The sequence below is a fragment of the Cucurbita moschata genome, unplaced genomic scaffold, assembly GCF_002738365.1.
Source record: "Cucurbita moschata cultivar Rifu unplaced genomic scaffold, Cmos_1.0 Cmo_Scf00005, whole genome shotgun sequence".
Taxonomy (NCBI): domain Eukaryota; kingdom Viridiplantae; phylum Streptophyta; class Magnoliopsida; order Cucurbitales; family Cucurbitaceae; genus Cucurbita; species Cucurbita moschata.
In genome coordinates, this window is record NW_019268521.1 from 2,844,466 (window position 1) to 2,870,205 (window position 25,740).

At 35.6% G+C, this 25,740-nt stretch overlaps 2 protein-coding genes and 1 long non-coding RNA gene across 3 annotated transcripts; all 3 read right to left on the reverse strand.

The window, feature by feature from the left end:
* Window positions 1-3,507: 3,507 nt before the first annotated feature.
* Window positions 3,508-7,493, reverse strand: LOC111443373 (TPR repeat-containing thioredoxin TTL1). The gene is made up of 7 exons (XM_023081164.1): window positions 6,141-7,493; window positions 5,729-5,924; window positions 5,464-5,648; window positions 5,046-5,379; window positions 4,755-4,959; window positions 4,560-4,666; window positions 3,508-4,469 (listed from the first exon to the last, which is right to left on the reverse strand). Exons 1-7 carry the CDS (start codon window positions 7,055-7,057, stop codon window positions 4,317-4,319), a joined length of 2,097 nt encoding a protein of 698 aa, XP_022936932.1. The 5' UTR covers window positions 7,058-7,493; the 3' UTR covers window positions 3,508-4,316.
* A 544-nt stretch (window positions 7,494-8,037) lies between these two features.
* Window positions 8,038-17,984, reverse strand: LOC111442747. Its single transcript, XR_002710370.1, has 3 exons — window positions 17,973-17,984; window positions 10,797-10,800; window positions 8,038-8,132 (listed from the first exon to the last, which is right to left on the reverse strand). It is a non-coding gene; the product is annotated as an uncharacterized LOC111442747 (long non-coding RNA).
* Window positions 17,985-20,824: 2,840 nt separating this feature from the next.
* On the reverse strand, window positions 20,825-25,109 carry LOC111442746 (probable beta-1,3-galactosyltransferase 13). Its single transcript, XM_023080257.1, has 7 exons — window positions 24,588-25,109; window positions 24,018-24,170; window positions 23,864-23,946; window positions 23,679-23,778; window positions 22,432-22,545; window positions 21,681-21,823; window positions 20,825-21,223 (listed from the first exon to the last, which is right to left on the reverse strand). Exons 1-7 carry the CDS (start codon window positions 24,950-24,952, stop codon window positions 21,132-21,134), a joined length of 1,050 nt encoding a protein of 349 aa, XP_022936025.1. The 5' UTR covers window positions 24,953-25,109; the 3' UTR covers window positions 20,825-21,131.
* Window positions 25,110-25,740: the final 631 nt, after the last annotated feature.

Genomic DNA, 25,740 nt, shown 5'->3' on the forward strand with positions numbered 1-25,740 from the left:
TTAATTCAAAATTTTCAAATAAACAATATTTTTCGGTATCAAACCTGAACCCGCACGTGAGAAAATCATAATTAAAAAAAAAAAATAATAATTGGTTATTAATTCAAACACAATTTAATAATAAAACTTTTTAATTTTATAAATAATTTAATACAATTTTTTAATAAATAAAATGGTTGAATATTAGCCCTTTTTGTTAGGGCTGCAATGATAGAACAATAGACCAAATCACAACAATTAAGATAATAAATTATAATTAATGGCCGACTAAGCATCTTGATGCGGACACGTGGCACTTTACTATTGGATCCTAGTATTTTTTTTTATTCCTTTAATGGCACTATCGGTAATATCTGCCATAATCTTAATTAGCACTGCTAATAATGCTTTTGGAATAGCTAATTAATTATATCTTTTTGAGTGTTTGCTTTTGTTGTTATCTTAAATATGATTTTTAGAATATTTTCTTTTTCATCTTTATTTCATTTTCCATAACTTTTATTAAATTAAATTAAAATTCGAGAGGAATATTAAAAAATATTATTTTTATTTAATTATCAGAATTCGAACATTTGAATATTTGAATTTTAAGATCGGATAAATTTATATGTTAATTAATTAATTTTTGCGCATTATATTGCTAATTTTTTTTTATAAAGAAAAGGAGAAAAAAAAATATTTAAAAGTATTGACCCATTTAATTTTAATGTTTTTTTTTTTTTTAAATTCAATTTGATTTGATCTATACAACGTTAAAGGCCACAAAAGTTGGATGTTCATGATGGTTTGTCACAATGTGACATGTTCCGTCGAACCTTTGGTCCTCCATCTACTTTAGTCTATCGATTTTTGAATTTATCGAACCACTTTTGAATCATAAATTTCAAAATTTTGAACTACGAACAAAGTTAATCATTTCGGTTATTATTTTTAACTTTTTATCTTTGTTATTAAGCTACGTCGTGTATCAGAAGTATCATACATCGTATGTACGAACTTGTGTAACATATTCGAAAATTAGTAACCGATTTACATTATATGTAACAACTCAAGTTTATCATTAGCTATTATGTATCACCGTCAGTCTCGTGACTTAAAACACATATGTTAGGAAGAAGTTTTCACACATTTATAAGAAATCATTTGTTCCCCTCTCGAACCAATGTGAAATCTTATCACAATTGGTTGGAGTGTGGAAACCTCTCCCTAGTAGACACGTTTTAAAATCGTGAGGCTGATGGTAATACGTAACGGGCCAAAACAGACAATATCTATCAACAGTGAGCTTGAGTTGTTACATATAGCACGACGGTCAAGTTACAAATTTAGTGTTTTTAGTGTTTAAAATGGTATTAAAGGTTGGATTTGAATGAATGGAATTAGAATCTCGAGGAGTCAAAGTTTGTCCAAGATTTTAAAGACAACAATTCCATTTGCACATCAAAATCATACATTTACACATCAAACACATCACATTTTGTCAATCTTTCCATATTTACTTTTAATGTGTCTATACGAATGAATAAATAATCCCATCGACTTATCATTGTAACGTTGAAAATAAGTGTCCTTATGACTAGATGGTATTGGAAAATCCACGTCTTGGCCTTATCCTTCCTGCTTTTTGCTCGATCCTGTCCAATAGTTTTGTACGAGCCAACATCAGCTACATTACTACAATTCAATGATCACGACATCTACTCGTTTGTATGAAGTCAGAGGTTCAAATCTTCATCTCGTACTAAAAATAATTACGGGTCAACTTTATAATTATCTTAAAGTTTAAGTTCTAAAATGAAGGGATGATTCGAAGCGATCACCAGCCTTCCTTTGACATGCCCTGAAAATTGGTTAGACCCATTTTCATTAGCTCCACGTACTTTTAAGTAGTGTTGTAAACGTCCATTCAAACTTATATTAGAACATAAAGTTCATATTCCTTGGCTTAACTAATCTAGGTGTGCAACAAGCTGACTCTTTACCTAACCAACTAAGATACCTATGTAGGTCAACCATAATAGACTCGAGATTAATTTGTGACCCTCTAGTAATCTCTATCATAGTTAGCTGATAACACTTATACATGACAGGAGCGATCTCGTGCCTAAACCAACTAAGATAAATACGTGAGCTAGCCATAATAAACTCCTCGCTATTAAAATAGCTGATAACCCTCTAAAGTCTCGTCATAATACCCTAATTACGTGACGAGACACGTGCATAATCATAAATATTAGAGGTTAACTAAAATACAAAAAAATAAAAATAAAAAAACTAAAACTAAGTCGAAATAAAATTTTAAAAAATAAAAAGGTGATGTGGCATGGGAGTATCCGCACTATTTTCACCACGATCAGGGCGCGGCGCGTAGATATCACATCACTATTTCTTTAACACTTCTGACTCTTTTTAAGCATCCTCCTATCACGCACCCTTCTCCCGCGTACGACTAATTGTTTGTCTCATTATTTAAAAGTTTTTGCCACATCACTATTTATTTTTTTTTTTTTTTTACGTAACTTAATATATATTTTATGATTATAGGTAAGACGAACGAAACATTCTTTATAAGATCGTAAAAACATATCTTTGGCATATACATTTAAAAATTATAAGGCTTAGTAAATTTTATAAATTTAAAAATATAATTACCAAATTATTGTTTATTTATAATTTTTTTTTATTAGGAATTAAAAAAATAAAAAATAAAAAAATAATATATAGATCAATCAAATCAACCAATTCAGAGCCGGCAAGGCAATGAGCCATTGAAAGGCTTTAGATTCATCAAAAGGCAAGGGCTCCACTTTTCCCCCACATTTTTAATAAGTTAGGTGAATGGTCACCCCACATGTGACCCCCTTCCCTCCAATTCCCTAACCTTAATGTTACTAGTTTTAATCATCCTTACCGATCGGGACGTTAGAGGGGCCTACCCTTGCTAATCGTCGTGCCTGTCCCAACCCTACTGTTTGTAGGCATCGAGAGTCATTCTACCCCTACTAATCGTCATGCCTATCTCAACCCTATCACTAGTAGGCATCGACAGTCATTCTACTCCTACTCATCATCATGCCCATCTCAACCTAATTGCTAATATGCATCGAGAGTCGTTCTACCCCTCCTACTCATCGTCATGCCCATCTTAACCCAACTGCTAGTAGGCATCGAGAGTCGTTCTACCCCTACTAATCGTCATGTCTATCTCAACCCCACCGCTAGTAGGCATTGGCAATCATTCTACCCCTACTTACATCATATGCCTATCTCAACCCCACCACTGTAAGCATCGAGACTCATTCTACCCCTACTAATCGTCATGTCTATCTCAACCCTAGCACTAGTAGACATCGAGAGTTCAAACGACCGACCCTTTTGTAGAAGCCATATGTATAGTCAATATTGTCAACAAAATTAACATATACAAAGTGAGAACACTAAGTGAGATTAAGCCTTCAAATAATGGCAGGTTGACATAAAGTGTTAAGAACAAAACAAAACTAATAATAAATCAATAAAGTTTTTGGTTGGGAAAGTGGCCCCAACACCTTTATAAACCAGTAGTAGTTAGCTTTGAAGGACAATCTACTTTTAAAACAGCAATGAATAGAACCAACTACCCCCAACCCACTCCACTCCTTATCAGCTCAAAATCACAATCTTTGGCATACCCATTTCCAACAAAAGCATTCAATGAGATACCCATCACCCCAAGAACAGATACCCATCTATCAACATGAAATATCAGGTTTTGATGAGGTAAATGAAGAACAGCAGCAGTGGAAAATCATGATTTGTTGTTGTTATTATTAAATGAGAAAATGTTTCAAAGAACAGATGAAGAACTAACAATGTACTCCCCCTCCCCTCCCCTCCCCTCTCTTCCTGTTTTCTTTGTATATATCATATATACATGTACACATCCTTGTTTACCTACACCCATTGCTGAGTTCGAGTCCGTTCTAATGAGTTTCGATGCAACGGGGAGTAGACCGATATCGCTACCGAGCCTTATGGGAAAATGGATATGGAGGGAAAAGAGATGGAACAACCAGAGAGCAATGAATGAATATAATGACAACTCCAAAAATGAACTACTATACTATCTCTCTCTGGATTCCATTCGCGTTTTTCGGTTGGCTGCTAATGGGGATTATTTCGACCCGTTTAGTTGTCATGGTTATCGGGTAATTCCTACGCAGGAAGGAGGTTTGAGCAGGTATTTCTTTCGAATGGTCGGGATTCAGGTTCCGTGTAGGATGAGGAGGAGGATTGCTAAAGGAGACGAGCATGGACAGCAGCAGTAGATTTGAATTCTATAAGCTATAATACCTTACCGAATGCTCCAACACGTCTCGAGTTGGAGATATGATCTCTTTAACTCGATTCCCGCTTTTGTAAATCTTGAATGTTGGTACGATCCTTACGTTTTCGGTATCTGCAATTGCTGGACTTTCTTCCAGATTCACCTGTTATGACAAATACGAAGAGATTAACTCGTTAAGAACGTAAAACCGACGTCGTTGAGGTGATGTGAAGCGAAGAAGACAAACGTCTACCTTGAGGAAATTAATGGAAGGGTGTCGACGACAAAGGACGTCGACGAATGGTGATATTTGCTTGCATTGTAGATCAGATGCTGCTTTGAAATGAACCACGGTGACCCCTGCAATTTGAAGTTTAATGGAACGTTTACGTCTGTTTGAAGAGTCTATGAGATCTATAGCTCGACGTTTAATCGTGTTTAACCAGACCTGGGAACGATATGGCAGCTCTGAACTGATCTAGGCTCGATACTTCCTCGACTTCGCCACCGAATTTCAGATTATGAACTTCTTCCCCACGAGATTTCTTTAACGCAACTTGAGCATGAAATAGAGATTCAGCAACTTCATTGTCATCTGGAAGCTCCCTTCTCAAAACTTCATAATCTCGAACAGCCTCCTCCCACCTTTCGAGCTGCAGTCAATCAAAAACCGAGTTAGCAAGACGAAACCTGCAAATAGGACGATAGCAGCAGAGCATTGTAAGTCGAGGCAATTCACCTTACTATTCGAGGCAGCCCTTCGAAGGAGAGCTTTCATGTAAGTTGGTTGAATAAGTAACGCATGATTACAGTCTTCAATAGACCGTTCCCACATCCCGAGTTTAAACCAACAGGCTGCTCGGTTGCAGTAAAGAATCGAGTTTGAAGGATCGAGCTTAAGACCGTCCCCATATGCTGAGCAAGCTTCAGTATACCTTTCTGATTTAAACAGATCATTGCCTCGAGTACGAGCTCTTGCAACCAAACGCACGTTATTAAGCAGCATCGCCACTTCGACATTCCGTGGATCGATCTGCCCAGCTTTCTCAGCAGCTGTAACTGCATTCTCAAACCTGCAACATATCCATTATCCAATTCCCACGCTCTCAAAACCGTGTCGACATGGTACTTAAGAAGCTAAAATTCTAAGAACACACCTTCCTAACGCCATCGAAATTTGGGCATGAATGAAATGCGAGTACGCTTCCGAAAGCATTCCGAAGAACTTCATTTGTAAACACGAGTTGTTCGATGGATGTAACTTCGGAACGTTAAGTAGGCTAGATTCAGCATCTTCAATCTGATGAAGCTTTAAAAGAGCTTCTACTCTACACATGAACAGCTGCAGATTGATAAACAACCAAACAAATTCAGTTCTTTCAATTCAAAATCACAAGAACATTAAAAATTTGTCACTCTGACCTGAGGTGAAGAATCAGCTCCACCAGAAATTGCAGCATCTGCCTCCTTCAATACACTTCTCCAGTCTCGAACTCGACGGGCATCCCCACATCGACTTATATGCCTCTCGACTACCTGCAATCTCTGCAGCTCACTGGGATCGGGCTGAACGCCCGGAAAACAAAGGTGTTTCCTAGAATTCTCTACCTGTCCTAACCTGAAAGATCACGTCGAGATATAACAAATAAGCCGAAAGTTACAACGATCGAGCAGTCGATAGATCCATCAGACATCAGCAAGAACAAAACAAGAACATTAAAACAACACAGACAGGACAGGTCAACCAACTCTATAGAGCTATATAGTTTCAAATCGAAAAAAGTCCGCTCAATGCAGATCACAAACAGATGAGTTTCAAGCAACACTGACCCACCTACGATACAGAGATGCCAAACGTTGATGAGCTCGAGTATAATTGGGATCCAATCTCACTGCCTCCTCACACTCCGATACCGCCTCGCCGAGCCGCTGGAGACTGGTTAAGGCAGCGGCTCGGTTGCTCCGGTAAGCTGGATTGGCCGGAGATATTGCAATGGCTCGATCATAAAGACTCAAAGCCTCAGCAAAATGACCCTTTTTGTATTGCTCATTTCCAGCTCTTTTCAACTCCTCCGGATCCCCACTCTGTTTCGCCCTCTTCAACGAGTCTCCACCACCAACACCGCCGCCTCTCGAACTGACATTACTAACCGATTCAACGGCGACGGGTTTAGCACCGCCGAGGCCCCGCATTATGCTTCCATGGCCGTAATTTCCCGACCCAGAACCCAAAACGTCGGTTCTCGAGCTCCGATTTGTCGTCGGCATACTCGGCTTCAAGATCCTTCCAGAAGGGCAAATATTGCCAGTGGGTAGAACATTGGAGGGCGAAGTAACAGAGCTTTGAGACTGACCCGAATAGATTAAAGGATGATTCGAAGCGGAATCGGATCTATTATGACCCGACTTGAAATTTCTAGGGGTTCCAATAGATCGGAGACTCTCCGCGGCGGTCGGACTGCTCTCGCTAGACCCAGAGAGTTCACCGGAGTGATTGTTAGGACCCGAATCGGATCTTTTCGCAACTGGGTTCTGTCCATTCCGACCAGAAACCGATCCCGACGAACTGGAACTGCTACTCACGGCAGGACCGCCGCCAATCTGGTGACGAGTACGCAATGGCGAAACAGGGGAACCCAGATCTAGCTCACGAAAATCCGGTTTGTTTACTTCACAAGTAACCGAATCTCGAAACCGATCGGAAAGATCATGAAACCGAACATCCGAAATGGGATTCCCAGAATGCGACATTTTGAGCCTCGGAAAATCGAAATCCACTTTTCCCGTTGACCAAACAATGAGATTAAGAGAAAACCCCTAAAAAACAGAGCACAATCCCCAATGGGTATGGCCCAAAAGTTGAACAAAATCCGTCAAGAACTAGACGAAGAACACATTAAGAGAGAGATGAAGAAAGGGATCCCGTGAAATTAAAGAAGGAATGTGAGTGATGAAAAACCCCAAATCTTGAAAAAACATCAGAACCCCATAAAAATGAAGGAAAAATGAAAGGATTTTACAGAGTTTTTGAGGGATTGAAGAAGAAAGAAAGAAGAAAAAGAAAGAACTTTTACATTTATTTTGCTCTTTTATACACACACACACACACACCACCTCCACCTGCTGCTTCACGAGACAAGTTTTCAGTTTTTTTTTCACACACACACTTTTTTTTTTTTTTTTTAAATAAAAATCTCTTTTTTTTCTTTTTTTTTTTTGAATAAAAATCTCTCTTTTTTTAATCTTATCTTTCTTTCAACTCTCTCCTTCTTCTTCCTGCAAACTTCGCTTTATAATTTGTTTCTTTACAGATTTGAGCTTCCTCCACTCTCTTCCGGTAGCGCGTGTTTCTCACGCTCTCTATATTTTGATTTTCCCTTTAATTTTTTCGGATAAATATTATGAATTGTTTTTTTTTTTCGTTCCAATAATTTAAAAAAAACGACATAATATTGAATTGATGTGAAATCGACCTAACAATGGGACACCAAATGTATAAGATTAAATAATAAAACCCCTAAAAAATAATTATCATTTTTTTTCGAGACTAGTCAAGATTAATATTATTCGTGATATATTCTTATTTTTAATTTAAAAAATTCTTATTTCTTAAAATTAGCGGTTACAAATCACATACCTCTACAATGGTATGATATTGTTTCCACAAAATGTCTCGTACCAACGAATATGTATTTCTTATTTATAAACCCATAATCATTCCCTAATGAGATCTATGGAGCCCTCGAACAGCCTCCCATTAATCGAGTCTCGACTCATTCTCTAGAGTATTCGAACAAAGTACACCATTTATACAACACTTGAGTCGCTTTTAATTCAACCTTCAAGGTTGTTCGACATTCGAAAAAAAAAGTTATTGATAATTTCATGTTTTTTTTAAGAAATGAAATTATTAATTACTTAAAGATAATAATTAATATTTATAAACCAAACAAATTTGGACATTCTTGTCCTTCTTTTTTTAACCCATTCTGACAATTATTTTTATCTACCTTTATTCCTTATTCTCAAAAATATTTTTATCATAAATTCCATTGAAAATAATTTATTTGGTTTAAAAATAAAAAATTTACAAAAAAAAATTCCAATTTTTTAATTTTCAATTATGATATAATGTCTTTAATATCAAATTAAAAAATAAATTCATAATTAAGAAAAATAAAATAAAAATAAAATATTAAAATCCACGTGGATTATTCCGGAAGAATCCGACCCCACATTTCTGGTTGATTCTGGCCGTCTGTTAAAGCAATAAATCAATATAAAATGGAATTTTTATTTTGTGAAACAAAGAATTGGATTCTCTCCTTCTTACCCTAATTTTTTAAAATTATTTTTAAATAAATTGAATTTTGTATGTGAAAATTAGTATAAATAAATCAAATTGCCTTAAACTATAAATAAAATAAAATAATGCATAGTTAAATTTATTTATTGCCACTAATATTTGACTTTTTTATAATAATAATAAATAAAATAATTGATTTAAATTTGTTGGGTTAAATTTTTTTTTTTTACTTCAAATATTTTTGTTTTAGTTTTTCTAAGTCGTTATCATTATTATTTTTCTATTAATTACTTAATCTAATTAATTGATTAAATAATTTCTTTAAACTCAACCATTCTATAAAGTATGTAATAGTTTAATTATAATTAATTTTTTTCTTCCGTTCATAATTTGAATAGTTAATTTTATTTTGTTTTATTTTATTTTATTTTTATGTCTATATATATATATATACTAAAAATAAAACTTCTAAAATAAAAAAAGAATAAAGTAATTTACAATACAACATGAATATATAAAAACAAACTTAATTTGATTTTTTATAATATCATATTCATTTTTTTATTAAAAAAAAAATCCTTTCCTTTCTACCATCCAAAATTAGATTCTTTTTGTTTATGTATATAAAAATTTGTAAAATTATTAATATATATATATATATATATATATTCAATTATTAGGTAAAAAAATATAATGTTTCATTTGATAATAATTTAATTTTTTTTTTTTTTACTTTCCTTTGAAAATTTAATATTCATATAAAATTTTTAACTTTTAAAAATATTAAATTCTTTTTTTTTACTTTTATATTTATCTCTATTTAGATATGACAACTAAAATTATAAAAAATAAGCTAGCTGGAGAAGGTGTTTATTGCTCGGCTCATCGTATTGTCATTTCTCTTCTTGTGTTACATCGCTAGTAAGTCCAAGCTTTTTGACCATTCTCCCTCGCTCACCTTTCTCTCCACACATCTTGTCTCACAATTACGAGATGACTCATTTGTTGCTTGTTTCTTGTTTCTTGTTATGGACGTTGATCAGAGAACCAACACACTCAGTGGCTGAACATTGTCGTCATCACCATGAATCGAAAATCATGTGTCGTGCCAAGGAGTGTACCACGATTGACGAGGTGAGACAAGTCAGCCGGTTCAATCGGTTCGTGGTAGGCAGCGGTCGATGTTCATTAAAATAATAATTTGGAGGGAAAGCCTAAAGTTTGAAACGGGATAATTTAAATTAAGTACGTAACCACAAAACGCCGTAATTAAATTTCATTAAAATAAATAAATAAATAAATAATTTTAAAATTTTACTCCCTTACTCCTCGTTGCTACCTATTTATCCTAGATTCCTGTACTTTCCAGATTTTCACTTTCTTACGCAAGCCAGAAACTGACACAAAAATTTAATGATTTCCCCCAAATTACAACAATGCCATCCGCCATAAATACCCCTCAAACTCCATTTAATTACACAAAATAGCCTCCCCGACACGTGGCGGATATTCGAGGAGCTCATTTGCACTGTTGAAGGGAGTGGTAGTTTCGTAAATTGAGATAGAAAAAAGGAGCATTTTGGAGAGATGAGAGGACAGAAGTAGCTGGCCATGTGCTGGAGAAAGTGGCGTGCCAGCTGGCCCATTCAGGTTGGAGGCTGAGGGATGAGAGTGGCGTCCAGCTAAGCACTTGACGGCGTCTACGGAATTTTGGTAACGGACGTTAGATGGTGACAGAAGAGAAGGGGCGGAGGAATGATGAGGAGGCCATCCAAGTCATTGCCAGGTAGATAAATGCCCCCATAACTTCTCACATCCACAAAGAAAATCATGTGCTTTATTTATTTATTTATATAAAGTATATACCTTCACGATTCCTATTTATGATCCCATAATCGAACGTTACGTAATCCATATACAGTATTAATATAAATTGTTAAGAAGTTTTTATGATTGAACTATCGAAAACAAAAGTGTACTTAGTTGGTGTAATAATCCAAGCTCATCGCTAATAGATATAATTCGTTTTAACCCGTTACATATCGTTGTCAGCCTCGCAGTTTTAAAACGAGTCTATCAGGGAGAGGTTTCCATACCCTTACAAGTAATGCTTTGTTCCCCTTTTCTAACCAATGTGAGATCTCACAATCCACCCCCTTGGTGGTCCAGCGTCATTGCTGGCACATCTCTCGGTGTCTGACTCTAATACCATTTCTAACATCCCAAACTCACTATTAGCACTCTCTAACCAATGTGGGATCTCACAATCCACCTCTCTTAGGAGTCCAAGCTCTAATACCATTTGTAACAATCGAAATTCATGCAGATGGTCCGTTTTGGCCCGTTACATATCACTGTTAGCCTTGCGATTAAAAAAAACGTATACTATGGAGAGGGTCTAGCCCTATTCCCACCAGTGCCTCGCACCGTCTGTGACTGGTTCTCATACCAATTGTAACAACCAAGCCTACCGCTAGCTGATATAGTCTGTTTTGGCTCGTTATGTATCGACATCAGTCTCGCAATTTTAAAACGCGTCTACTAAAAAGAAGTTTTCACATCCTTATAAAAAAGGCTCGTTGCAACGTAAAGAAAGACCAAATGGAAAAGGCAAAAGAGTAATTAAATAGGAGTGGAGGAGGCTTTGATTTTTTGACATCCAATTCTGACACCACAATAAATAGGAGAACCAAATTGTTTATATATATATATATTTATATATAATATAATGTATATAATTTAATTTTCCATTTTAGTATATAGTTTTGTAATTCACAACGGTAACGTGAATGGAATAATGTGGAAAAAATTAAATTAAATTAAATTAAATAATCAAATTTGGCATCCAACAGTGCACCCTATGCATGAAGGAGAGGGACATTCAACATTTATGGCCCTTGTTCCCTTCTCCCCATACTCCAATATTCTATTTTTCTTATATTTTATATTAAAATCGTAGGATTGATAGCGATACATAACGAGTCGAAGTAGACAATATCTACTAACGGTGGACTTAGATTGTTAGTTTAAGTTGTACTGAGATTAATATTGTCTTAAAATAACTAATAGAATGTTGCTTGTCAGTAATGTTCAAACTAAACCATAAAATTAAAACATGCTTGAACTCGAGAACAAAATGTCAATCTTTATTACCATAAAATGATGCCGTTCATGAAAAATATTAGAAGTGATGATCGGCGTAGTCATTTGTTATGATTTGGCTATGAATTATTCACAAATAATTAGGGTTTTGTATCATATTTTCATGATGTCTATCATGTATATCATTTTGCCCCACTTTTTAATAGACTCGATCAAGAACTTTAGGGCTACTCAAAATAAAAGTATAATAGACACGATCGGTATAATATCATTTTGCCCCACTTTTTAATAGTTTGTTACGTGTCGTTGCCAATCTCACGATTTTAAGACGTGTCTATTGTGGAGAGGCTTCCACTTGTTCCCCTCTTTAACAAATGTGAGATCTCACAATCCACCCTCATTGAAAGCCAATGTACTCGCTGACGCACCATCAAGTGTTTGACTCTGATACCATTTGTAATAGTCAAAACCCACCGTTAACAGATATTATCAACTTTGACCCATTACGTATCGCTGTCAGCCTCACAATTTTAAAACACGTTTGCTAGAGAGAGGTTCCTACTCGTTTCCCTCTCCAACTGATGTGAAATCTCAAAATCCACCCCATTTGGGAGCCCAACGTTCTCGCTAGCGCACCACCCAGTGTTTGACTCTAATACCATTTGTAATAATCAAAACCCACCGCTAACAAATATGATCCACTTTGACCCATTACGTATCGCTGCAGCCTCACAATTTTAAAACACGTTTGCTAGAGAGAGGTTCCTACTCGTTTCCCTCTCCAACTGATGTGAAATCTCAAAATCCACCCCATTTGGGAGCCCAACGTTCTCGCTAGCGCACCACCCAGTGTTTGACTCTAATACCATTTGTAATAATCAAAACCCACCGCTAACAAATATGATCCACTTTGACCCATTACGTATCGCTGCAGCCTCACAATTTTAAAACCCCACCGCTAACAAATATGATCCACTTTGACCCATTACGTATCGCTGCAGCCTCACAATTTTAAAACACGTTTGCTAGAGAGAGGTTCCTACTCGTTTCCCTCTCCAACTGATGTGAAATCTCAAAATCCACCCCATTTGGGAGCCCAACGTTCTCGCTAGCGCACCACCCAGTGTTTGACTCTAATACCATTTGTAATAATCAAAACCCACCGCTAACAAATATGATCCACTTTGACCCATTACGTATCGCTGCAGCCTCACAATTTTAAAACTCGTCTACTATAGAGAGGTTTCTACTCGTTCCCTCTCCAACAGATTAAATTATTAAATTTTACTTATCAATTTAATTCAACACTAACATATTCAAAACATTTATATTTGTTTTGGAATATTGAAAGAAAAAATAAAAATTAGGATATTGATGGAGTTCCTAGAACATAGCAAAAGGACAGTTTTTGGCTTTCGATTTTGTCTTCAATTAATGTCTGGTCTTAACGCTTCTACTTTACGCTAATCTTAATTAACCACTTTAATTTACTTAATTAAACAATTCGGTTTCCCTGATTTTCATGAACAAATCCAATAAATTTAACTTTTTCTTTCACCAAAAAAGTGATTACCCCACTAATTATGCTATTCTTTACCTTTCTCAATTAAATTATTAACTTTAAAAAAAAAAAAAAAAAATTAACCATCTTTTGATCGCAATTTTAAAATTCAAGATTAAACTTACAATTTAATCAGATTTATAATTAGGGTACGGTTTATATATTTACAATATTTAAGAATTTACCTACTAATAATTGATGACGTCATGAGCACGTCGTTTATCGTCGAGGGCATTTTTGTAATTTTTTTCCCTTTGACATAACCCAATGACTTGTAATCAATCATATTATTGTTTTATAAGTGATCTAAGTCAAAGTTTGATTGAATAATGTTCAAAATACTTAGGATAATCTGTCCAATTTTCAATCATTTTTATAAGCTTTGACCTCAATTTTCATTAAAGCTCTCAACTTTATTTCCTTTCGTTAGCTTCAACAAAATTTTAAAAACATCGTCCTTTTTTGAAGAGATCAACAACATGTGAAGGTGATAACGACCCAAACCCAGGATTTAAAATCTAGATTCAACATTTGATAATCTCGACATTCTCCTATATCTCTTGTGAAATGACAATGTTACCTAGTTGTCTTGAACTGTTTTCTAAGAGTGAAGATGTGAGATCCTACATCGGTTGGAGAGGGGAACGAAACATTCCTTATAAGGGTGTAAAAATCTCTCCCGAGTAGACATGTTTTAAAAACCATGAAGTTGACAATAATACGTAACGGGTCAAAGCGGACAATATCTATTAGCGGTGGAATTGAATTATTACAAATGGTATCAGAGCTAGGTACCGGGCTGTAGGCCAGCGTGGACACTAGGTCCCACAGGGGTGGATTCTGAGAACTCACATTCAATTGGGGAGAGGAACAAAACATTCATTACAAGGGTGTGGACACGTTTTAAAAATCATGAATCTGACAGCGATACGCAATGGGATAAAGTAGACAATATCTATTATCGGTGGGTGCTAGAAGACTACTATTTACTGTATATCGCAACCAGTTGACTTATATGCTCAGTTTAAATGAAAAATAGTTAATTTTAAAAAGATTAAAATATTAATATGATGAAATAATAATAAGCATGTTGAAAATAACATTTCATTTATATTGATTGACTTATCTTTTCATACTTTCTTAAATATATGCGAATAAAATATTCCAAAATTAAAAGTCAAAGTCAAAGTCAAACAAATTAATTTCTTTTGACAAATCAAAAAATAAATTACATGAACCTTCAACATGCCTATAAGTCAATTGTTCTACACAATACGAAACTCTTCACACGCTCAATCTTATGATAATTATCTATGATCTATTACTATCCACAAAAGAATTCAACCTCGACTCTCCTCTACCAGAGAATCCATGAACTCCGGGCACCTTTAGTAGCAGCAGGAATGGGAAAGACAAACAACCAGCCAAAGGAAAAATTCTTTCCCTTAACTGGGCTTGGGGCATCGACGAAAAAGGAGGACTCGATGGAAAGCACAGTCAAACTAGTGTCACGCACAAAGTTTACACAGACGTACACGTCAATGATGACTATAATGATGGATGTAAAAAGTAACCTACTCGAACATATCGAACGGTCGAATACACTAAACTTAGGGTTTTAGATTTTGGGTTACAATAATGGAAGGCCACATGTAGTTGACAAGGTTTGTTATGAGTAGTGATAGGCCACAAGGGGGGTTAGGGAACACATTGCATGTGGTTTATGACATGAATTTAGGAACCAAGGACCCTCCTTAGATAAAAGCTCTTTTGGCATATGTTATGAATTAACAACCACTTATATATTTGCTAAAAAACCCTTCAATTCTCTCATAATTATAGAGAGAGACATTAAGAACATGTTTATCGAGTGTCACAAAAAAAGAACAACTTTTTACAACACTTGCATGTGGGTGACAAACCCCTCAAATTGTTTAAGGTTTTGAATGGTGAGCCTTCAATCATGAGATGATGTTATTATTAATCTCACCCATCGGTGATTTTATCATAGAAAAAGCTAACAATTTGAAAATGAAAGAACGAGAACAATTGGAGCTGAAAGGGAAGAGTGTGACCCCATTATCTTATTTGATGGGTTTCTATGAACATCATGCAATTTTTTTTAGTTTTTCTTTGATCTTCTTATCCATTTTTGGGTCATGAAGGTAAGGATTGTGTTGTTGTTCTATGTTTTTATGCCAATATTCATGCAAGTCGAGCCAATTTCATACTTCTAGATTGATAAGACATATCTCTAATCATATCTATTTATTTTTATTATTCTCTTTTCGGGTTTTTCTTTTTTGTTAAACCCTAATGTGAGATCCCGCAATGGTTGGAGAGGAGAACGTGGAAACATTTCCCTAGTAGATGTATTTTAAAATCTTGAGGGGAGATCGGCTAGCAGTGGGCTTGGACTGTTACAAATGGTATAAGAGCTAGACACTGGGTGGTGTGCTAACGAGGACATCGGGCCCTCAAAAGAGGTGAATTGTGAGATCTCACGTTGGTTGGAGAAGAGAACGAATAAAAAATCAGGATAAGATTGTAAGTTTAGTTTTAGAACCCGTGTCGAAAAGATCTCAAACTTCAACATGTCTAATAAATTTATGGACTTTTGATTTTGAGTTTAACATAATTATGATGTTTTGAAAGTGTTGACACGTTCGTAATTCTATTTGATCTAATTAATCCTTGAAAAGTGTAGGATCATATCAACATAAAATTCAATTTTATGTCTAAAACTTTTGATTGAATATACATATTTAAATCAGTTAAACTATGCTCAGATTGGTACGAACATAAAAAGTAAATAACTTCCCCTCAACGTTTTAAAACGTGTCTACTAGACAGAGGTTTCTACTATCTTATAAGAATGTTTCATTTCCTGCTCCAGATCGATTTGGAATCTCACACTTTTATCTCTCAATCTTTTGAAATAAGAAAAATTTTATTTTGAATTCTCCTAAGCATTTGCATGTGAGTGACATCAAACATGGTGCAATTTAGAATGTTTTCCATGTGAGGATTCCCAACTAATAATAATAATAATTAAAAGAAACAACAAAGTTGAATGGATTGCTATGCTTCATTAAAAAGGCAACATTACAAGACCACCAATGTTACAACTTTGGATGTCCATGTCAATGCACATGTATTAAAGATAACCCCTATCCTTTTTGTTTCTAATTTAAACTTGAGGACCCTATACAACACAACCGAAAAATGTAACAATTCATACCCAGAATTTAGATTTGACATTTGATGGTCCCGACATCCCCTGCAACATGTACACGTTACTTGCTCGACCATCCTTATAAACCAACACAAGTCCTTCCAGCATATTTTGTCCTCACTCACGTGCATCCTTAGAAAAATTTACGGTCACTCAACATAAAATTGCTCCAAGTAAACCACGTTTTAACTATGAGTTTCTATGACTAAGCCACCAAAAAGGAAAGTGCACCTGATATGGGTAACGACTTTCAAGTATTTTAAGTTTTTCTTAGTCATCCAATCTTCAAGATCACTTACCTAGGATTCGATTTGAAAATGGACCCATTTTCAAGTGAAAAAAAGTGGTCTTTTAGGCTGAGAAATGAGATCCATTCATTCAACCACCAATTACACTAAAGTTTTTCAATATCTAAAGCATAATGTCAGAAGAATTCAGTCATTAAAACAAAACCCACATCGAAAAATTTTTAATTTACAGACCCCACTTTCTCTCTCTCTCTCTCTCTCTAATTATTGTAATTATTGAGAAAACTGAGCTGCAAAGGCATGTGATGCCCACTTAGGTGGGAGAAGCTATGGCATTGGTCATTTTATTGAGTAAAGATTTAGTTTTGATCATAATTTACTTACAATTATCATTCTAATTCGGTCTTTTTTTTGAAATTTTTCTTTTGAGCTTCTCAAAGTTTTTAAAATGTATTTGTTGGGGAGAAATTTTCATGTCTCCTAAAAAATAAGTCTATCCAATCGATGTGGGATCTCACAATCCACCCCCTTTTAGGTCCAGTGTCCTCGATTGACACTCGTTTCTCTTTTCAATCGATGTGGAATCTCATAGAAAAAGTTTGTGTCTACTTATACGTTGTTCGTATGAATAAATCTAAATACACTTGAAAAGTAAATTTTGATGTTAAGGTTAGAAAAAACGTAAACGATTGGGTGTGAAGTTAAAAGAAGGAAGACTGGATCATAAATGGTTGTCATGTGTTTTACGCAGGAATATGTTGAAATTTATTTACGTGAACGGTATAAATTTTTCGAGAATTATTAATGTTCAATCGAAAACTTTTCAAAGTTTAGAAACATAATTAAAAGCATTTGGAGAGTTATATTTCTTTTATTTTCTTTTTTGGTAATATTGGGAAACCAACCACCGACCATGTCTTGTTTGATTAATTTAAGGTATTCATGAAAATGTCGGTTTTTTTCCTTCTTTTCACACTATCTTTGACCCTTTCCACTATTAGGTTTTTCCTTCCCTTTATGTTTAACGTTATAAATAATTTATGATAAAAATCTACACATATTTAATACATATTTAACATTATTATTAACTATGGTTAACTTTTGAATTTGGTTTGGTGGTGTATTGCTTTCAAAGATTATCGCTTTTGCTTTCTTTTCCTTTCGGTATTAAGATGTTTAAGTAAGTCGAATTGTCTCTTGCCTGTCCCTACCACTGACTTTTGACTTTGTTCGATTCAAAAGGTCATGACGAACCGAGATTACATCGTATTAGATACAACAATTGGAAGCAAACCTCTCAGTAAGCTTTAAATAGCGAATTGTCTTAGCCTGACCGTTTATCAAATATCAAAAAGTTCTGTAGATATGAAACCCTACATCAGTTGGAGAGGGGAACAAATCATTTCTTATAAGGATATGGAAACCTCTCCCGAGTAAATCCTACATTGGTTGGAGAGAAGAACAAAACATTCCTTATAAGGGTGTGAAAATCTCTCCCGAACAGACGAGAGAAGTTTTAAAAACTTTGAGAGGAAACCCAAAAGGAAAAGTCGACAATATCTACTATTGGTGGGCTTAGGCTATTACAGACGGTATCACTTCCCTTCCTTAGCGTGCCCCGCCAATTCATCCTTTGCCTTCACTCACATGCATCCCACGAAAAGTTTTGGAGGTCACCTAATATAGAATTGCTTCAAGTGAAACACGCTTAACCATGAAGTTTTTATGATTGAACTACATAAAAGGAAGATGTGCCCTATTAGGACGGACAGTCACTTTCATTTCTTTTAAACTTTTTTGAAAATAACTTTGCGTTCCAACAAACAAAACATAACTTGGGTTGATAGGCAAGAAAGCTTTGACAAATAAGAATCATAAACATCTCAAATCTTATCCAATTATATACCTAATTATCCATAAAATAATTGCTAATAATTGAACAACAAACAATGGGATCATTTCATTTCATCTCATTAGGTACATAATCAAGATAATGGTGGGATTAGATGATAATTAATTCTCTTAATTTTATATAATTTTTGGAAGTGGGCATTGCTTGTAAGGTGTAGTCATCATGCCTTAGTTGTAGCTAACATTGACATGATTCAACTTCAAACTCTTGTTTTCAATCATGTGTCATTACTTGATTAATTAGGAACATATTACATAAGGTTAACCATATAATAGCTCAAAAAATGCACGTTTATAAGATTAATCTTCTGGGTTCTCTCGAGCTCAGTTGATTGAACCTATTTTGTAACGTCCCAAGTTCACCGCTAGGAAATATTGTTCTCTTTGGGCTTTTCCTTTCAGGTTTTCCCTCAAAGTTTTTAAAATGCGTATGTTAGGGAGAGGTTTTCACACCCTCATAAAGAATGTTTCGTTCTCCAACTGACGTGGGATCTCACAATCTATTCCTCTTTGGGGCCAGCGTTCTCGCGAGCACTCGTTCCTCTCTCCAATTGATGGGGGATCTCACAATCTACCCCATTTCGAGCCCAATATCCTCTCTAGCATACTGCCCGGTGTTTGGCTCTATACCATTTGTAACAGCCCTAACCCACCACTAATAAATATTGTCTGCTTTAACCTATTACGTATTGTTGTCAGTCTCACGATTTTAAAACGCATATACTAGGGAGAGGTTTTCACACCCTTATAAGGATTGTTTCGTTCCCCTATTCAACCGACGTGGAATCTCACATATTTACTTTCAACTAAGAGATCAGATATTCGAATCTCTCATTAACGTTGCGTTGAATTAAACTAATAGGCAACAAAATTTGAAAAAGTTGTAGACAATTCCTTTAAATGTAGCCTTTTTCTTGAAGGAAAAGAAATGAAAAGATTGAATGAAATGTTGTTGATCTTGTAGAGTAGATGTTCCCCTAGCTAGCTACTTCCTAACTCTTTTGACCAATCTTTGATGGGTCCAATTCACTTGATTTTCCAAAATTATTGCCAAAATCTTCCTTCAATGAGTTTGATGTTTTCATAAATGCCACGAGCAAACCTGTGCCTCATTAAACACACATAACAATCTCCACTTTACATTATTACAATTATATTTCGGAATTGAGTTAAAAGATTTATTTACTCCATTATTACCGTCGATAAAGTGCGGCTTTCTTGTTGTCGCTTTATCTATTCTACTCACCAAGTCGCTAGCTTCAAGCAAACAAGAAAGATTGATCACTAAGATAAGATTCGAGTATACAAAGATCTATATATGAGTACAATAAGTCAAGTATGAGAATTTGAGTAAGATAGGATTCGTGGGATGTCGTAGCTTCAAGCAAACAAGAAGTATGAAAAATCAAGTTGCTAGCTTTTACTTTGTCGTATTGTCCATTCGACTTCTACAAGTAGTACATGGCAATTACCGCTAAGTTATGCTTACTTTGACGAGATTAAAAAAAAAATGAAAATTTTCAACTCGAGATTAAAAAAAAAAAACCTTTTTTTTTTTTTTTTGTTTTCAAAAACTTAAAAGAGCAAAATGATGGTTACAACTGAACCACTTTTCATATCATAGGAATTAAAGTATTGAATATTTAAATTTAAAAATCAAATACAATTCCTACTCCAATTTAATATAAATGACCCTAAAAAAGGGGCAATGGGGGCATAATTTGTATATAGAATGAGCAAATGATTGATCTCATCATTAAGCAGACCTCTTATTTCCACTTGGTTGCCTTGAGTTGCACTCTCCATTCAACTTCGACATTAATGATTTCCAAATCCATTAAGATATTGGTTGCTTTCTACATTTTCTAATAATTCACAAATAATAACAATAATCAGAAAAGATTACCCTTTGGTTGCCCTATTGTATCCACCGCTAACAGATATTATCTTCTCTTTGAGCTTTCCCTTTTGGGCTTCCTCTCAAGGTTCTTAAAACGTGTCTGCTAGGAAGAGGTTTACACACCCTTGTAAAGAATGTTTCGTTCCCTTCCCCAATCGATGTGAGATCCCACAGTAGCCTTGTTCCTAAGCCACAAGTCATCACCTAGACCTGAACCTCGAACAATTTTGTTCATTCTCTTTGTAACTCTATAAAGAAATGCAATGGTAAAGTTCCATCTACTTCACAGAAAGTAAGTTACAAAATGGGTTTCAGAAGGTGGGCAAAGTGAATGAAAGAATGAAATGATGCCTAAAGAACTAATCTGTTCATATACTATAGCTTTCTTTCTAAACCCACCCCCTGGAACCAGGAAGAATATGCAATCAAATCAGATAGATATCTTTTCTAAAAATACATGTTCAGAAGATTAAAGGGGGTGAAACTGACGTTATATGGTCGGGAGACTAAACAGAAAGCTCCCAGGCGGGCGCTGCTCGACGCCCCTGAGAAACGGGGATTCTCATGAATCATCATCAGACGCTAAGGTAGGGCTCTTTGTACAGCTTTCTTGATTGTGAAGTTCCAACAATTTCTTTTCTGGATTACAAAGTCCTGAAGAATAAAACATTGATTTTACAGGACAATCTTTTCAGAAACCAGCTCAAACTTCTCATCCAATGGTGTAATGATTGATATTCCATTGCAAATAAGCCAATGTTAAATGTCACAGTATAAATTATCTTTCAAGTTTCACTTGAAAAGTTAGCATTTGATTTGAAAATGTAAAGATCTATCGAATCGATATCCAAGATACTGTTCAAGTTAGCGTACAAGCACCTCAATTATTCTCACCAGACAACTTTTGTATTCCTACTGTATTTGGTTGCTAGAAAAACTTGTAGGATATATCCTAGGTAGGTCATCACCGAGGCTTATACTCATTTCCTCTAAGCCATTAATTATTACGTTAGTTCTTATCGACAACTAAAACGACTTATAGTGGTTAGCACAAGTTGCTAGATGATGACAGTAAGGTGTTTGATATAGTGGTTAGCACTACAATACCAACCTGAACACTTGGGAATATCCCATACTGCAATAGATGTTGGCGTACAGTCCGGTTCACAGAGTGCTTTTTCGTTCTCGTGATTAACATTCATAGCGAGCATCCAAGCGCCTATTGTTACATCCTCATTGCTGAACATCCGGAAACTACAATTTTCATGAAATTGGACACATTATATGCAACACAGAGATTGAAACAGACAACAACAAACCAAAATATCAAACTACTCTCTTTTCAATATCATGACTTGCTTTCTCGGCGACAACGACACAAATGAGAAATTCCATGCTCGGAGAAATGTAGAAATCTTAAGTTACCATTGCACGTTTTACTCAAAAATTGCAGACGAATGGGAAAAGAAGAGACCAATGCAAGAAGATCAATATCGACACTAGTATGGTTGATAAAACTTGGAAAGCAATCAACTCATGTGACAAGTACAGGCTCCACAAATACTACAAATACTACAGACTAGTCAACTTTGTATTTAGATGTTAGGAATCACGACTCTCCACAATGGTATGATATTGTCCACTTTGAGAATAAGCTCTCGTGGTTATGCTTTGGGCTTCCCCAAAATGCCTCATACCAATGGAGATAATATTCCTCACTTATTAACCCATGATTTTCCACTAAATTAACCAACGTGAGACTCACTTTCAATAACCTCAACAGACGCTGGAGATAGGTTTAAAGAACGAAATGAACACTTGAAGTCCACAAAAGGTTGGAAGCTTTAGAGAAAAAAACTTGCCTATTATTTTTAAGAGCAACCAAGCTTGCAACAACATCCGCAGAAAGGATATATATTGGACCATATGCATGAAAAAAATACTCATTCCCAAGCAAAGGAGACAGTGGCTCGTACCTGCAAAAATTAATCAGTATGGACATGTTACTAATCAAACAAAATGGAAGTAATCAATAGGAATCATCAAAACTCAAATGAAATCTGGAATCCATAGGATAAAAGATGATACGATACCTCTTGCAGTGTTATAAACTATATTAATTTTGGTACATATGCACCATTTTCTCTTGGCTATTGAATGTTATATGTTACTATTACCAACTTACCATTAACACTAGCATACACATCAAGAAATTTAATCAGTAAATTTTTAGTCTACAGCAAAAAGATTCTGATCTATTGTTCTCAAATGGAAGTTATGATCAATCGGAATATTGTTTCCCTCCTATTTTAGCACTTCAGTCCTAGTTTACAGAACAAGTTCCTCCGAATCAAATGGCTTAGGGGCTTCCTTCCTGTTGAACAAGATAAATTGTGGCATCACATTCTTGCTAGTACAATTGCTCAGACGTGGTTGAAGTACGGTAATTATAGTTAAAAAGGTTGGCAAGTGCTTGGGGTCTTCCACAGTTCCACTTCCTCTATCAAAACCAAAAATCCATACTGGTGTTGTACTAGTCTTTAAGCTGAAAAATCGAAGAAGGATCAGATTTTGGATCTCCACACAGTCTCTGTGTGAACCTTCTCCAGCATTATTAAGTTTTAGCACAAAAACATGCTTGATTTCAAATTCCTGAGGCAGTGCTCTTATGGGATGGTCCCTTTCATTTAGATATCAGGATAAAATTTAGGCTCTTGCTAGTTCATAATTTTTTGTTTGCCTCCCCTCTCCCACCTACCTATTCCATTAGGAGTTTTGTGACCCCAACACCAGTGAATTCCATCCCGAGGTTGAAGGCTCGAAACTTGAACCTCAGCTATAATCACACCGAAAGTCTTGAATCTAACCAACAACACTATGGTGCATGCTTCCCTCTCTTAAACCTTAAGATTTTTAAGTTAACCTAAAATCAAACCAAAGAGTATATTTGAACTTCCATTATTAGCTTCATACTCATTTCATTGGATGCAGCAGCAATATGTTAACAAATAACACATGGGAAAGAAGAGCTGATCCGTTCAGACAAAGAAGTATAGAACACAACAAAATTAGTAAGGTTACATAGAAAAGACCAACGAAAAGAACAGACCATTTCAACTTAGGATCTGTGAAAACTGGGCCTTTTTTCATGCAGCCAATGTAAGTTTGAGGGTGCGAGCGTTCTTTAGCCAGTAGAAGTGAAAGGCGATCTAGCAAGATGAACCAACTGTATCAAATTCTAAAGATATCATGGAGATCTGCAAATAAAGAATCCATTTCAAAAAATGAAGTTACCTGGCCTTAAATATATATCATCATCAGCTTTGACGTAAAACTCAGAATCATATAGTGCATATGCAGCTTTAAAGAATGCTAACCTATAATTTAAGAATAAAAGATCAGTCATGCCAAGGTAAAGGGAATCAAATTTTCGTTCGTTCATACTAACGTTTTGTAAGGTAGCTTACTATACTCTTCTTCAATATCCAATAGCACAAAATCGTCGTACTCTGCTACCTCCTTTTTGAGTTCCAACATTTTCGCCTTGTCACTTGTCTTTCCAATTATAAACCTGAAAGCTAAGCCAGTGGCTTCTTCCAAACTGGGAGCCACCACTGATGTCAGTGCATAAATTACTACTAGCACAACTATGAATCCAATGAAATACCATATCATTCCCAGAAAGTTGCATCCTGCTAAGTGCATGAATATCCAGAGTTACAAGAAAATCTTGAGCACAAAAGCAAATAGGATCGTTTCTCATCAATAGAACACGGAAAATTTCGATAATGCTGAACTGAGTTTGAAACAGCGTGTGGTGTGTATCAACTTAATGCTATTGCCCAAATCAAGCAAATACAAATACAAGCATAAAGAATTATACAACAACATTCATCTAGATTCAATTCCCAGGATCCAGATCAGCGCAAGCCTACGAATTCTAGTTCAAAATGCCAACCAAGATTCACAAAACATCCATACTTAACAATTTGAATCACGAACAAGATAGAAACGATACCGTTGAAGCCCTTCCCGATCAGAAGGCAACCATGTCTTCCTCAAAGATCGCCGCCGACCAGCAGATGCAAACCCAGTTTGGATCCCCACAAACCCCATCACTTTATAGCGCTTCACATCGCTACCAGTTCCTCCAGCACCACCACCAGAACCGGCCGCTCTGTCCCAAACAACTTTGACAGTCGTTGGCACACGGTTGGAACAGCTATATCCGAGGTGAGGAGTGAAAAAAGAGGTCAGTCCGAAGATGAAACCGGAAATGCCGAAAAGGAGACAAGAGCAGAGAAGGAGCACCGATGATCTGCAAGAGTAGAATGGAGAAGAGGACGAGTGGCGCGCGTGAAAGAGCTTAGGCGAGGAAGGCATGGCGTGAAGCTAAGCGTTGAAGAAAGCCCGAATTGAGCTTCGGATTACATCGAATCGAAAGAAAAACGAAGAAGATGAATCATTTTTCTGTGACAGGTTCAGTTTCAGAGACAGACTCCGACTCGGTGAAACTCGAAAGGGGTCCCTCTGGATTTTGGTTGCGGGCGGGGGAAGTGACCTCAGATGAAGTGACCTCAGATTTTCCTTAAAAAAAAAAAAAGATAATTGATGTAATACTAATTAACCAATATTTTTTTTATTTATTTCATAAATTTTATTCCATAAAATTAATGAGTTAAATGAATGGTGCATTTATTAAATATAAAAATTAAATTTGGTTCTTAATAAATTTAAACTTACCCTAAACTAAATTTTAATTTTTATAATAGGATTATAAATAAGTTTGTTAACTCGAATTAATCTTTTTTATTTCATTTTATTATTTCACATTTTATAATTTCTTAAAGTAAATCACTTCATCGAGCATCAAGCATATGTTATGTCTTGACATGAAGAAAAGAGCAACATGTAACAGCCAAAGTCTATCGCTAGCAAAGGGTCGGGTAGGGCCCCAAGCCTTAACCTCAAAAGTCGGGGTTTCGAAAGAAATTTGGGAGGACGATCTTGCTACAAGCAAAGAGGCAGCCAAGTTCGAGTGGGGGAGAGCCGAATCAATAGGTCTCTCACCCCATAAAGGTGCTCCAACATGTGAGCACTCGTGTATTCCTTGAGTCATCACTTTGTGCCCCTCCTCTCCAACTGATGTAGGATCTCACAATCCCCCTCCA